The following is a 15,663-nucleotide window of genomic DNA, read 5'->3' on the forward strand; positions in this document are numbered from 1 at the left end:
TTCAAGCTCACAGAGCTGTTGAGTAGGGGAGCTGAGACTTCCCTGTACAAGCCTGGGTTCATAATCCTTGGCAGTCTGCCTCTTCATCAAGTGGCCTGTTTTTGGGAGGCAATTGCATCATAAAACAAATTCAATATTGGAAAAGTGTTTCTCTTTTCAAGTGAATTTGAGCATGTTGGGGTCTGGAGAGACAGAGTTGTTTACTTTTAACTGCCTATTCGTTCAGCCTCAGAAAGAAGCCCCTTACATATTGCTTAGGACAAATGATTATGCTGGAGGAATATCAAAAACTGTTCTGATCTTACAAAATTTACTATCTGTGTACCTTTGGGAAGCAAACACAGATTGTGGGCTGGTAAAATTTTAAGCTTTATTTCCTTCGGATCCCCAAATTTGCACACACAGAGAGGGCATCATGGTCAGATTTTAAGGACCATTGGCAGCAGGAAAGGTAAGCAAAATGAACCAAGGGCCCCCCAGTAACTGCCACCCCGGTGAAGTCTGTTGGCGTGAAAAGCTGAGTGGCTGGCTGAGTTTAGTGGACAATATGAGGTTCTTGATGAAGAGTACCCTGTTTACTCTCTGATTTGAAAAACAAAACTAAGCTAAAACTCATTTTTAATGTAACGTAAACATTACAGGGACCTTTGAAAAAAATCTTAATTTTTTAGTAGGTGACTATTACCAACATATGTTCTAGATCATAATGCACCATTGTTTATTAAACATCTGTCAGGAGATCAGGCATGGCTACTTGTTCACTGCTGCTTTTTAATCTACCCTCTGACATGCTTTTTCCGTTTGGAGCCTCTACCCCCCATTCTTTCTTAGGATGTTGTTACTTTTGAAGAGCTCATTGTGTTGGCATTAGACGAGGCCTCTGAATTCACCGGGTCTAGCTTCTTTATTTCAAACACTAGAAAACTGAGAAATTTTAGTGATGGTATCTTTTCTCTGTGTCGTACTTTCTGATAAGCTGTGTGGTGTAATTGTCTCGACCACCCTGTGATGGGTATGGTCCCCACGCTAGAGACAAAGGTCAGATAGCTGGTTATCAGCAGAGCGGGTCTAGAAGCAGGTCTCCTGCTCCTACAGTAATGCGAAGCTGCTCGTATTACTGTAAACTTGAGATGGTTGCACGTATCACAGTCGGCTGACCCAGCACTTGCAAATGCTTATATCCTTCCTGGCCTTCAAAGAGTCCATTAATCTTTATGTACTACACTGAAAGAAATGAATTTTTTTCTTTTCGATTCAAAAGTCATGAGGCTTTTATTTAGTATCTGAAGCCGATAAGCAGAGTTTAGTTGTATTACTGAATATGGGCCTTAAAACCAATGCATTTCTCTTCTAAAAATTATTGACTCTTGTTATAGGTGATCATTTGTTGATAGAGGTATTTGTTAACATGTGTGAATACCCTAAGAATGCCAGATCAAAATAGTTTTAATTAGTTCACTGCTTACCTCCCCCTACCTTATATGTTGTGAAGCAACATAGAAGACGCCCTCATATCGAGGAGGATGGGCGAGTGATCTGCTTAGGTGAACTCGTGGTAAAGGGGTGTCTGGACCACCCTGTAGCAACCAACCTTTGCATGTGCTTGTCTGTGTAGGCAAGCGCTGGTGTGTACCTAGGATGGCGCCTACCCACGGGGAATAGAGAGAGGCAAGGGAATGGGGTGGGTATTTGCTTCCCCTCTTGGAAGAGGTATTGAGTTTATTTTATTTATTTATTTTTGAAGTATAGTTGATTTACAATGGGGGTTTTTCTATTTTTTATTGAAGTGTATTTTTACATTTATTTTTCTTGAAGTATAGAGGTATTGAGTTTAGCACATACAAAGTGGTTCTTGGTTTAAGCAAAGCAAGATTAGTCCTTGTTATATTGAAAATTGCTTATCTTCAATAGCTAAAGTTTGGAGAATGCACCAAACCTGTGGATTCTTGGGGACAAGAGTGAAATTTGAGATGCCGTTCAGTCATTCCTTTGTCCCCAGGCAGAATAGCACCCAAATTGGAGAGCTCATTTCCTTCAAATATCCAGCAGGTTCCTCACGCTGCTTTAGCAGATCATGCCATTGTCTTACTTCATTTTCTTGTTTATACTGGCCTAATGTTTCGCTTTCAAAAGCTGTACATTTTATTTTTGGCTGCGCCGTGCAGCTCGCGGGATCTTAGTTCCCCAATCAGGGATCAAACCCGTGCCCACTCCATTGGAAGTGCGGAGTCTTAACCACTGGACCGGGAAAGTCCGTTTTGTCTTACTTCTTCTTTTTTTTAATTATCATTTATTTATTTTACGTTTTTGGCTACGTCGGGTCTTAGTTGCGGCACGCAGACTCTTCGTTGTGGTGCGTGGGCTTCTCTCTAGTGGCGTGTGGGTTTTCTCTCTCTAGTTGTGGCACGCGGGTTCCAGGGCGCATGGGCTCTGTAGTTCGCGGCATGTGGGCTCTCTCGTTGAGGCGTGTGAACTCAATAGTTGTGGCGCATGGGCTTAGTTGCCCCGAGGCATGTGGGATCTTAGTTCCCTGACCAGGGATCGAACCTGCGTCCCCCGCATTGTAAAGTGGATTCTTTACCACTGGACCACCAGGGAAGTCCCTGTCTTCTTAATGATCAAAAGAACTGACTTTGTGGGCCTTTGTGTCTCTCTTTCAGGTCTAACTTCAAACTCGTGGCTGTTAATTCAAAACTCTATGCCATTGGTGGGCAGGCCGTTTCTAACGTTGAATGTTACAGCCCTGAGCAGGATGCCTGGAATTTCGTGGCACCCTTACCAAACCCTCTGGCTGAGTTTTCTGCGTGTGAGTGTAAGGGGAACATTTATGTCATTGGAGGATATACTACGAGAGGTAAGTAAAGGGACCTAGTAAGTGGTCCTCCTACACGTGAGCTTTGACAGCCTGGGAAAGGGCAGCAGGGGCTGGAGGAAACCCTCTAGTGTGATTTTATGTATTACATAGTATATATTTACATATCTGGAAAAAAGAGCATCCTGTATGACAGGGGCAGTTTGGAGAGGAGGGGCCTTTGATGCCTTTGTGTGAGCATGAAAATTGAAAGGCGGGGGGGAGCTGTGAGCAAAATGTATTTTCTTCCTGCTTTGGAAAGCCCACCTTGTGGTCAGCCATCCTGTGACTTGGCTGGGTAACTCCCATCCTTCTCCCAAACGCACACTGAATCCGCCCCGTCCAACACTATGGAATTTAGTGCCACAGCATTCTTGCAGATCTTTGTTTTCACTTTCTCCCTTGTGTTTGGGCACAAGCATATCAGATACAGATTCCAGAAGTTCAGCTCCAAGCGGTTGTTCCCATATCATAGAAGGAGCAAGTACAGGAAGAGGATTCTTTCCTGACCAGTGATGGGAAGGGGCTGTGCTGTTTATTAAACCGTACATATGTGTCTTTCACTTTTGTGGGTGGGCATTTTATAGTTAATGATGTGGAAATAAAAAGTTTCTCCAGAGGTTTTATACTGCTGGTCTTGGTAGGAAGCATCTCACAGCTTGGTTTTCTGTTACTTGGTTTTCTATTATTAACAGTAAGAAAGGCAATGGTGGACCACCAGGAAGAGGTGTGTCTTTCCTGTTATCTCTTTCCTTCCCATAAAGCAGTTGTTTCCAAGTTATCTCATGGCCAAGGCAGTTTATTTCTTCTTTTGGTCTGTCTGACTGTATAATGCCCAGAACTTTTAGAAAAGGCATAACTGGACTCTTAGACACATTGAGGTAGTAGAGTTACCATTATATTTGACGTAGTGAAATAACCTATCACCCCTGTATGGTGTGATGTGGGCAGGACAGAGCTCTCCAGCCCTGGCTGATAACAGGCGTGTGCTGATGGCCCCAGGAAGCTGCATGTGACCATTTATAACTGCAAAGAACAGAAATCCACATAATAATAATATGAAGTAGGTGGCAAAAATTCTTTCAACATAACCAGATGTGTCTTGTTTTGGGGATATATGTTTGAGGAAGAAGTTAAATGTAAGGTATTTTATGAGCATCTGATTTACTTTTTTTTTTTTTTTTTTGGTGACAGCGAAAGATTTTGATGAACACTTCTTAGAGTACCTCTAAACAGTTGATTGGTGGGGAGGGTGGTAGGCGGTGTTTTAGTTTCCTGTGGCTGACTTAACAAATGACCACAAACTTGGTGGCCTAAAGCAACAGAAATGTATTCTCTCACAGTTCTGGAGGCCAGGAGTCTGAAGACAAGGTGTCAGGAGGATCACGCTTCCCCTGAAGGCTCTAGGGCAGAAACCTTCCTTGCCTCTTCCCGGCTCTGGTGGCGCCAAGTGTTCCTTGGCTAGAGGCTGCATGATTCCAATCCCTGCCTCTGTCTCCTCTGTGTGTATCCGTGTCTTCTTCTTCTGTCTCTTATAAAGACATGCATCTCATTGGATTTACAGCCCAGCTGGGTAATCCAGGATGACCTCGTCTTGAGATTCTTAACTAAATTACATCCAATAAAAAGTCACATTCAAAAGTTCTGGGGGTTAGAAGACGAACATATGCTTCAAGGGGTCACCATTCAGCTTTCTGCAGGTGGTTATGTTTATTTATGCGTTTAAGAAGATGCAGTGGTGACATGGGAAGAGGAGAACAGTGAGATTTTTTCTTTTTCACTCCAAGTTTTCATTACTTGTCCCTAGTGACTCTTCACTGATGCTAAGATAATTGCCAGCTTTTCCTTTACGGATACTTGAAAGAAAATGAGACCTAGCAGTCATTTCTTTCACCTTCAACATTGGTGTTCAGGTTACAGTGGTCAACTTTATAGACTTGACTAAACCATAGACCCGGGTGAATTCCTGTGCGTGCATATGTACCTCTATGTGTATCTGTGTGTCTTCTCTCCTAGGAAAGTAAATACAGTTATTTACTTTTGCACATTTCTAAGAATTCTGATTCCTCCCTAGATTTTGTGACACAGAATGCGCCCTGTGGGCTGACCCAATGCACACATATCCCTTGGCTTCTCTTCTAACCAGGAGCTGGGAAGCGCTGACAGGAAGCACTGTGACCTGAAGACTATGCCCCTGGTAGATTTCCTAGTTTTTCCATGACCCTGACTGAGCAAATGTTCTTTAGAGTTGACCTGGAAAACCCTTGCTTGTGTGTTTTCTAGTTTCACAAGCCGCTACTAAAGTGCCTTCTTGACTTGGGCCACCCACTGTGATTCCTGTCCCGGCTTCCCCGAGCCAAATCCCCATGATGGGATGGTTAGGTGACGTGGACGGATGACTGTTTGTGTAAGGACTGAAAACGAGTTTTCTACGATGGGAGGGCAGGACAGTTCCTCGTCCTCTGAAGCTCCCCACCCTCCTCTGCTTGGGCTCTTCCCAGCACTTCCTAATAGTTCCTTGTCTTGAAAACAAGAAGTCATAATTGTCATGAAAAAAAAAAAATTCAGGACTTAAGGTTGGCTTTGTAGCCTGCCGACTTCTTACGTTAGATGAGACTTTTAAAATTTAGTAAGGAAGAGTTTGTGATTTTTACGATAGCTCTTTGATTGTTTTAATTCTTTGGCCGGCACTGAAGAAATGAAATTCGATAGAAAGCAGTAGTAACCACTAAAAGGAAGAAAGGTGATTTGTTAAATGTCAGAATCAACTCTAAATGTAAAAGCAGAAAGATCTTTCCGCCAACTCAAACGACCTCATCATGGTCTGAGCCCTTGTTGGGTGAGGAGAGAAAACATTTACAGAAGACCTGGAAGGACCTTCAGACCTGGACCTGAGAAATAAATACATTGAAGCTGTGCTAGAATAAGTCTTTTATTCGTGGGGTGGGGAGGGGTTACTAAGGGGCACTAGTTGGATAGATTAGTAACCAGACTCCCTAGGGCTGACTCCTAGGATGAGCTGTATCACAGTCGCTACAAAGAAAAGAAAGAGGGGAGGTCATAGTCTTGGTGGAAAACAGAAGTTGTAACAATTTTGACATTTCTGCAGGCTCCGGACGGGTGCACACACAGGATCTGAACTCCTTTCCCTTCCCTCTGTGCCCTCTTAGGAGACACTTGACTTGGTATCAGAGAGCACAGTGGAGCTCTAATTACTGCCCACTGTGAGTGGGTCCTTCTGTCTCAGGATCAAGTACTCCTCCCAGCTTCTGCAGCCATCAAAAGGCTGTGCGCGTCACTTGGGCATCAGTTCCCAAGCTGGACTGTCTCTTTCACTGATTTTGTTGTTTAAAAAACAACAACAAACAAAGTTCATTATTTTGGCTAATTCAGAGCATTTTTAGTTTTTTTTTTTTTTTCTCAGTCTAAAATATTCCATTTATTCTTTCCTTGAGGAGAAAAGGAGAAAAAAGAAAAGAACGATAAAAAAAAAAGAAAAATGAAGCTAGATATTTTAAATTTCACAAGCATTTTTCAAAAAGAGAGTAGGCAATAATTTTCCTGGAAAAAGCTCTTCAAAATGATGTCAGGGTAGTCTTTCATCTACCATCCGATTTTATCCACACAATAATTAACCATCTCTTGTGAAACGGGTGGGGAAGGGGGAACGGCCTTTGCCAGTGTGTCTCTGGTGTTACAGTTGGGAAACAGAATTGCCAATGATTCTGTGGCTTGAAGGTCAGAGGTGAGATTTGCTTGCATCTCTCCTGACATGCAGCTCTGCGTCCTTTCCTTTAGACAGCTCCAGAGATCCTGCTCGGCTCGCTTGGCCTGTTTTGTAGAATCTGTTGTCAAGGATAGATCCTCTTGGGGCTCTGCCAGTCGTCTGCGTTAAGCAGTCAGTCATTCAGTAGATACTGATGAGGGTTCTGAGGCTCGGATTCTTTGTACGTTGGCCTGGTGGTTCTCAAAGTTGCAAGGGTCCCAGGGAGGAGGGGGTGCTCTGTCACAGCGGCTCATCTGCCTGGCCTGGCCTGACTCTGACAGCCTCCCAGGCAGGGGACATACCCGGCAGGCCAGTGGGGATGATTCTGCACGGATCTCCTCCCAGCCATTTCGAAAACTATTTCCCCAACCTCGGCTTTCCTGAAATAGTTTTGCCTCTGTGTTAGCCAATCACTCAGGTGGAGGTAGGCGTGTATGTCCAGCCCAGGCAGCCGGCCTTGCTCCCGGTCGCTGTGTCATCATGCGGCTTCTTCCTGCCTTTCAGACCGGAACCTGAACATCTTGCAGTACTGCCCCTCCGCTGACACCTGGACGCTCTTTGAAACGTGCGACGTCCACATCCGCAAGCAGCAGATGGTGTCCGTGGAGGAGACCATCTACATCGTGGGGGGCTGTCTCCACGAGCTGGGGCCCACCCGGAGGGGCAGCCAGAGCGAGGACATGCTCACTGTGCAGTCCTACAACACTGTCACCCGCCAGTGGCTCTACCTCAAGGAGAACACGTCCAAGTCGGGCCTCAACCTGACGTGCGCGCTTCACAATGACGGCATCTACATCATGAGCAGAGACGTGACCCTGTCCACCAGCTTGGAACACCGAGTCTTCCTCAAGTACAACATCTTTTCGGATAGCTGGGAAGCCTTTAGGCGTTTCCCAGCCTTTGGACACAACTTGCTGGTCTCTTCACTTTATCTGCCCAATAAAGCAGAGACATGACTGAATCGACTTAGTATTTAAAAGAAACCTGGTTCAAGACCAAAAAACAAAAGAACCATGTCCAATTTCGAGAGAGACTGATTTTTAAAGGGAAAATGTGGGTTTTAGGTCATTTATACAAAAGCTGTAAATACACCTACTTGAACTAATTACTTGAAAACTTGTGGAAAAAAGAGACCAACTTTATTATTTTTTTAATTATTGATTTTTAAATTATGGGAGCAAATCCATGATAATGTTTTCATACAAATGAAAACCTTTACCCTTCGGCCGGTGACTGAAACTGATTCTCAAAAAGAAGATTCATTGTGCCTGCTTGGTAAAGGGCCAAAGTCAATAATTGGCATGAATGGTAAAGATGATTTTAAAATCAGTTTTATTTAGGTCACTTGAAATATCATTGATACCTTAAGTAAGAGATTATTTTTTTGGTTATTAATTTACTTGACAAACATATTAACACTGTCTTTCTCCCCCGGTCACACCCGCATATATTGCAGTGTATTTAAAATAGGTTCTATGTTCGTATATTTTATTTGCACACGACTTCCCAGGAAACTTACACCAGCGGAACCAGTACCCAGTCCTCCCCAAAACCTGCATAAAAACATTCTCAGCTATTTTTCCAGTCTTCTTTTACAGTTATGAATGCTGAGTAAATAGGAAGGTATAACCTCTTATTTCATTTATGTAGCAGATTGCAGATTTATGTGGTCAGATGGGTTGTATTGCTAGGCGTTCTGTATTTCTTAAAAGAGAGGATATATTGTTTCATTCTGTTCTTTTAAAAGGACAGATCTCTGTGTTTTTAAAATCGAGTCTTAAATTTAAGTGGGAAGGAAAGGAAGCACCAAATAACGGGGAAAAATGCCTTTGAGAGTTATTTTATTGACTGTATTTGACTTAGTTATTTTTTTAAAGTTTGAAACAGTAACTTTATGTTTCTGTCAGGCACCTTTCTAATTTAATCTCGGCTTTTTAATTCATGCTTTGCTTTTGTGGGGTAAGGTGAGGGTAGCTTTGAAACGTTTGTGCTGGAGAGAGGGGAAGAAGCCCCTACAGAGATGGAATGGATCTGGTAGGATTTCTGGAATCTGGTAAGGTGCTCTGCTTGCCTTGGTTGGTAGATCAAGTGGAACCCAGCTCAAGCAGTTGTTTACAGTAAGTCAGTTAACAAATGAATACAATCTTCTGCCAGTTACAGATCAGCATTTCTTTAAAAATATACAGGCGTATCTCAGAGATAGTTCAGTTCCAGACCACTGCAATAAAGCAAGTTGCAAGAATTTTTGGGTTTCCCAGCATGTATAACGGTTATATATACACTATACTGTCGTCTGTTAAGTGTGCAATAGTACTATGTCTAGAAAAACAATGTACATACCTTACTTTAAAAATGCTCTGTTGCTAAAAAATGCCAACCCTTATACCTGACAAGCTGGGGTTGCCACAGATCTTCAATTTATAAAAAACGCGTTATCTTCGAAGTGCAATCAAGTGAAGCGCAATGAAACAAGATATGCCTGTATACACGCACGTAAAGAAATTTTATCTTCATTGAAAAACACTTTCTGAGATTCCCTGACTTTCTGTGATGGAATAAGTTTAAACTGTGAGCTGGACCGTATCTTTCTGTCCTAACATTCCAGTTTCAGCATGCCCCGCTTTAAGAAACTCCCGTAGAAAAAGAAAAACTGTTGCAGCAAATTCATGCATTCAGCACACGTGCTGAGCGCCTCTAGTATGCATTCACCATGCAGCTGTCACAGAGGAGGCGGTAACCTTGACAGGCTTCACTTTACCCAAGGAGTCACCCCAGGGTTTCCGGGCAGCTGTGGCGTCCCGTACATATATTATGGTATTTTTAAAATTAGGGTCTACTTGTAAAAATTCTAGTTGCATAACTTTTCAGGAATACTTCTGTTAGGTAAAATGAGGTGTCTTTATTGCGGACCTGGAGACAGATCTTTGCATCTTGTCACCAAATCTTATCAGCACTCTCCTTTCAACGCTATTTAAGGGTTTCTAAGCCAGATCCATTTGTTCTCAAATACTTAGCCTTTTTTTTTTCTTTTTTAAAAAAACAACACCTCTGAACTGAAATCTTCCTGGAAATGGTACTTTAATAATAGAGTTATATTAATTTATATTCACTATAGAATTGAATTTCCAGTGACCAAGAATTTCATTACATATATTTAAAAATCTAATTTATTTTAGATAGCATTAACTTTTGTTACTATAGATCTTAACATCTTTAAGGCTTATCCTTATATATTGATAAGATTCTAGCCAGTTGAATTAATTCTGGACAAACAATTGGAGATTAGCTCGTAAATACCCACATTGTAAAAACTACAGTATTATTCCTGCCAACTCTTCCTCATTACATTCTTTGGGTCCATTTTCTGAATGCTGACAACTAGATGCTTGGACCAAGTGAAGGCATACTCTGATCCACAAAGCTCTTTTTATAAACCAGGTTTGATGTGTGTGTGTATGTGCATCTCTGTGTGTGTGTGTGTATTTGCATTTGCACACATCTGGCATATTAAGCTCTCTCTAAGATACGCAGACTCCTAACAAGACTGTTCCTTGGGGCTGCCAGTGGTACGTAGGCAAAGTGGAAAGTGCAGTAGGACAGATCTGTGGATTTGGGACATTGTCCTTCCTGCTGTACACATCAGCTGTGTTGGCATTTTGAGGGTAATTTTAATTTAGCCCTGTTCTCTCACTGGTGCCAATGTTACACTAAAGGCTGTACCTGTAACGAAGGCAATGTTGCTTTGAAAGTCTCCCTTTGTTTCCTCTCTTTCTCTATACATGTTCTCCTTCTTTTCAGAGATGCTTCTGAGGGGTGCTGACCTCTCTGTAGGGAGGGGAGTTACTGAGAGGACCCCGGTGGTGGCCACCCTGCCAGAGGCGGCTTATTTCACTGAGAACGGTCTGAATGGCAGAATGAGTCCTGAGTGTGAATTGTTAGAGGAAGGCTGTTGGTTCTTCCTGTCATTCTTTCTGGCTTTCTCTTCTGCACCCTTAGTTTCAGAGGCCTCTCCCTTTGTTTTTCTGATGAATATGTAGGAGTTGACTATTTCAACCGTATTTGTTAAATCTTAACAAAGACGTACTGAGAAGGTCATGGATACTAGTAAGAAGCAAGTAGATGTAGATTAAGCATGAATACCAAAGAGAATTTCACTCTGCCATTTTTTTGGAACCAAAATCCCAAGTCATTCCAAATGCCTTAGATATCAATTAAAGTTGTACTGAGATGGACAAAGCTCTTTCTCTACAGAGAGAGTAATCAAGTAAATGCCTGTTCTCTTTCAATAAACCATTACCGAGCAGTGTGGATGCCGTGTTTTCAGATTTCCAGGTAAATTCATGGCTCTACCTGTTTGGCTGCACAGGTAAATCAAGTGGAAAGGCTTTGGGCTTCCTGGTCGACCAGCATTTAATAAGCAGTGGCTTAGTGCAGAGCACTGGAGAGACAGCATAGCAACAGAAAGGGAATATGGGTGGGTTGTTAGATGCCTTTCTCCTGCACCAGGGGTGGGAATGCAGAACATCTGTGCCACCGTTCTTTCAAGGAGGCATTGTGAATGAGCGGCACTCCTCTCCTCCCGGACAGGAACTGGTCTTAAAATCTGTGTCATTAATGCTTCTAGGCATCCACTACCAGTGCATCAGAGTGAGATGAAGTCGATTTGTCATCCCTGCCTTAGGCAGAGGAGTGAATGAATTACGTGAGTAGACACCACCCAAGATGGCTTTGAAAGCAGTGAGCTGATTCAGCTCAGTTCCCTGGTTCCCAGAAATATGTATTAAATATCTATCATGTGAGAGAAAGTGCTAAGAAGTGGGGATACAGACATAAGTAAGCCACCATCCCCGGCCTTGAAGAGCTTACAGCCTTGTGAAAGTGTTTGTCGTGATGGTCGTAACTAGACTGTTCGTCTGGAAGATGCCCACTTTTGTCAGGCGCACTGGGGCTCCCTGGCCTTCCTGCCTCTTCAGTCCTGGTTCCAGTCTGACCCTACTTTATGGTTGACTAACAGTCATCATGAACCAGCTTTTCTCTAGATCTGAACATTACATCCTTGGTTTCTGTTTTTCACAGTATGCTCTTTTCTCACTACTTTCCGTAGTCTTCTCTGTACTTCATTTTTCAGAAAAGAATGATAGGAGTTCTGCTTTATTTAAAATACTTACCAGGCTCCACAGCTTATGGAGCTGAGAGCTCAGCAGCTTGATCCCATGAAAAGGAGGAGCAAAGCCAGGGAAGCAGGTATTGGGAGAGAAGCAAGCTGTTCACGTATGCGTTTGTACCTGTGCCTTTAACACACTTATATAAAAAGGATTAATAAAGAAATGGACATTGAGACACTAGTCCTGACTGAAAGTCGGTTGAGTTTTTGCCTTTGTGATAACTGTCAAAGGGTATGTTTCATTCACATGAGAGTATTTAGTTTTCATTTTCTGGTGTTAATTTAGGAACACGATACAAAATACACACCGGTTGACACAGGCTGACTTCTGCCCTTGAAGTAACCATTTTTATCCATTCCTGTAGGAGACAGATTAAATGTAAAAGACGGTCAATTCTGAGTTGCAAAGGGTGCTGTAATGACCTTGATAGAGTTGGCTGGTGCTCTGTCAAGTGGATGTCACAGTCTCTTACTAGTAAAGAGAAAGAAAATGTCATTTGCATTCTTGTGTCATTTTTCTAAAAAAATACTTAATGGGGACTCTTTCGATGTCTCTGCAAGGTTTTCATATCTAGTGGTCATTTTAGGCAAAATGATAATCCGTAGAATGAATAGTTATGTTTTGTTATGACTGATTCTTTGTTGACAAGGTTGTATTGAGTCTTCAATTTCAAGTGTGGCTTGAAATGTAAACACATCACATGATTCATTTCAGTACAATGATGCCTACGAAGCACTTATTCAAACAGCATTCCTTTGTGTTTAGAACGACAGAAGAAAATCTCTTCAAATAAAATAGTTCTGAATCAGTGTATGTCGTCCTTGAAGTATGAGCTGTGGACTCAGGGCTGGGAGGAGGCGGACAATGCGTGAGACAGGCCCGTGCGGTGGGAGCTCCTGACTGCCTGGAAGGCCAGACGAACGCGTGAGCCAGTTAGAGAGGTGGCATTTGGCTGGAGGAGGAGTCACGTGGGGCGTGTCGCGAGAGCTGCTAGTGTTGGGAGAAGAGGGATGGGGAGGAGGGTCTCTGAGTCCTTCTAATTCTGAATAAAAGAACGAAGTCTGAATCTCACCGTGTAGCAGCTGTGTCCCTCCACAATCTATGTTTTCTACCACTTCCCACTGTTGTAAGCGCCCCTCACTCCAGGAAAACTGAAGCACACAACTCCTTTTCTATTGTGTTAGTTATGGTGCTGTCTGCGAGGCTGAGAGAAGTTGGGGGTCAGTGTCACAAAATGGGGTTCAGGGGATCCCTGGTGGCGCAGCGGTTAAGAATCCACCTGCCAACGCAGGGGACACGGGTTCGAGCCTCAGTCCGGGAAGATCCCACATGCTGCGGAGCAACGAAGCCCGTGCGCCACAACTACTGAGCCCACGTGCCGCAACTACTGAAGCCCACCCGCCTAGAGCTCGTACTCCACAACAAGAGAAGCCACCGCAATGAGAAGCCCGCCCACCACAACCAAGAGTAGCCCCCGCTCACCACAACTAGAGAAAGCCCACGTGCAGCAACAAAGACCCAACGCATCCAATAAATAATAAATAAATACATAAATTTATAAAAACAAAGCAAAACAGAAAACAAAATGGGGTTCAGTTACTAGATGATGGCCTACGGATGTCCATCTTCTTCTTCATTTTTTTTTTTTGGCTGCTCCCCACGGCTAGCAGTATCTTAGTTCCCTGACCAGGGATTGAACCCAGGACCCCTGTAGTGGAAACGCAGAGTGCTAACCACTGGACTTCCAGGGAAGTCGCTGATGCCCATCTTCTATCCTTTGATTGCCCCGCCTGTGGGAACACGTGTGCATGCACATGCCCTTCTTATACATACAATTTTAAGAATGACCCAACTTAAACTACTACTACTACCCCATTAAAAATCAAAGACACACTCATCTTTTCCCCAAGGGAAACTATCAAAAATCAGATCTAGCTACTGTATCCAAAGGTGACATCACGGCTCACTGAGTCCCAAGTCCAGGGTTGTCAGGGATTATCCATCCCTCCGAAGCCCATGGGTGACCACCCATTTCTGGCAGTCTATAAACTAACGAAGAAGTTAACTATTTCGGACACACCCCACGCTAACGGAGCACTTACTCTGTGACAGGAAATCTAGGCATTTTTCTATTTAACTTATTTAATCCTCACAGCAATCCCATGTGGTAAATATGAATATTACCCCCCTTTACAGCTGAGGAAACTGAGGCACTGCAGGTCACAAGTTGCCATTTGGGGAAAGGCAGAAGGGAAAACGGCCTGCAACAGTCACTTGTCCAGATGGCATACATCTTCCTGCAGGTAGCGGCTGGCAAGGGCCCTGGTGGTGGAGTGGGTTTCTGGGCAATCTGGGAGCCCGTGATTCTGCTCTGCTCTGCAGCAGGGTGTTCCATGGCCGCGCGTGAATGGGTGTGCCTAGGTGGCGGCCACGTTCCTGTTGGCAGGGTTATGGGAGCTGTGGGGAGGAAGCCTGAGACCCTCTATAGGCACTGTGGAATCCCAGGCCCCTGTCTGCAGGCCATAAACATTTCCTTGGCAACAAAACCCTTTAAAAACCCAATTAGATGCTGGTACATCTGATCTCTGGCAACTCTGTGGGCTAGTGGCCCAGATCTAATGGAGCCCAGCTCCTTGACCTTGGAGCCCACCTTTGTGATTTCTGTCGCCACCCTTCACTCTCAGCTTGATGGCTCCAATCTCTTCCTCAGCTTTGGGACAACCTGAGGCAGTAGGGTTCTGCCCTTCCAGACTACATCCCGGGGAATGCTGCTTTAGTGGAAATGGTTGCCTCTATGTGGCAGGAGGGGTTTGGGGATACAATTCCCACCTTATTTCTTTGCCTCCTCCGAGAACCCAGTCTGACTGTTTTGTTCGTGCACCCTTGCAAGGCAAAGGTGGCTCTTGCAGTTCTGCAAGGCACATGTTATGTGACCCTCTGTGGCTGCCTGGCTGCAGGCAGGAGGGTTAAAAGCATGGGCTGCAGAGCAAGACTGGCTGAGTTTGCTTCCCAGTCCTGCCACTTTCTAGCTGTATAGCCTTGGTCAGTTTACTGTATCTCCCTGGACCTCAGTTGCTTTATCTGTAAAGAAGGGTAACAATAGTATCCACTCTATGGGATCATTGTGGAAATTGAGTAAGGAAATCCATTCCTCAAAAACAGCTTATACCAAAGAAGTAGGGGAGGAAGTCCACATCCACACTTATTTGGAAGATGTGCTGGAATGAATGGAACTGGAATAAAAGAGACCACCCTGTGTTTCCCGGGATTGTTGGTGCCATTGCTGAGTGAGGGTTCAGGTAGGGACACCAAGGTGTCCTGCAACATAGTAGCCAGCACCCCTGGTACAAATTCCTGTTGCGGAGAGGAGATGCTAGCTATCACCTCTGGGCTGGTGGTAAATGGCCAGCCTCTGCACTGGGGCAGACTCATGCACAGTGATTCTGTGCCACTAAAACCTAAAGAAAAGGCATGTCTGTGTCTTTTCCCAGCTCTGTTTTCCAAGAGGTGAATAGGTGTTTTCTAGTAGTGCTGATGTTTATTTGTTCTGAAGTCTTTTCTGCTCTGTTGTGGGTCTTGAAAATCACCAATCTTCAAAGGCAGCTTTGTAAAGTGGCGTTTCGATGTCACATACTCGTGGACTTGTTGCATGGCTTCAGAACGTTTCCCATCACGGTGCCTGCCCAGGGGTCTCTGTCAAGCATGGTGATTGCCTCTCTGACACAATCATCACCCTCCTCTTTCCTTCTGAGCTTTGTAGTTATTCAAGCTCTACTGTGTAAGCAGTGGGGTCAATCTTACTGGGAGGAGGCTGGATGAAACGACAGCTCCTGTGAATGCTGTGCAGAGTAAACCCTGGGCCCATACACTCTCCTGCTTTG

At 44.0% G+C, this 15,663-nt stretch overlaps 1 protein-coding gene across 1 annotated transcript in view; it reads left to right on the forward strand.

The window, feature by feature from the left end:
• Positions 1 to 12,867, forward strand: part of KLHL42 (kelch like family member 42) — a 21,452-nt gene extending 8,585 nt beyond the window's left edge. The window contains exons 2-3 of the mRNA XM_082849362.1: positions 2,661 to 2,854; positions 7,122 to 12,867. Of these exons, the coding sequence (XP_082705488.1) occupies positions 2,661 to 2,854; positions 7,122 to 7,573 (646 nt within the window). The 3' untranslated portion in view covers positions 7,574 to 12,867. The remainder of the gene's footprint in view (positions 1 to 2,660; positions 2,855 to 7,121) is intronic.
• Positions 12,868 to 15,663: the final 2,796 nt, after the last annotated feature.

The sequence above is a fragment of the Leucopleurus acutus genome, assembly GCF_964270905.1.
Source record: "Leucopleurus acutus genome assembly, chromosome: 11".
In the NCBI taxonomy this organism is placed as follows: Eukaryota; Metazoa; Chordata; class Mammalia; order Artiodactyla; family Delphinidae; genus Leucopleurus; species Leucopleurus acutus.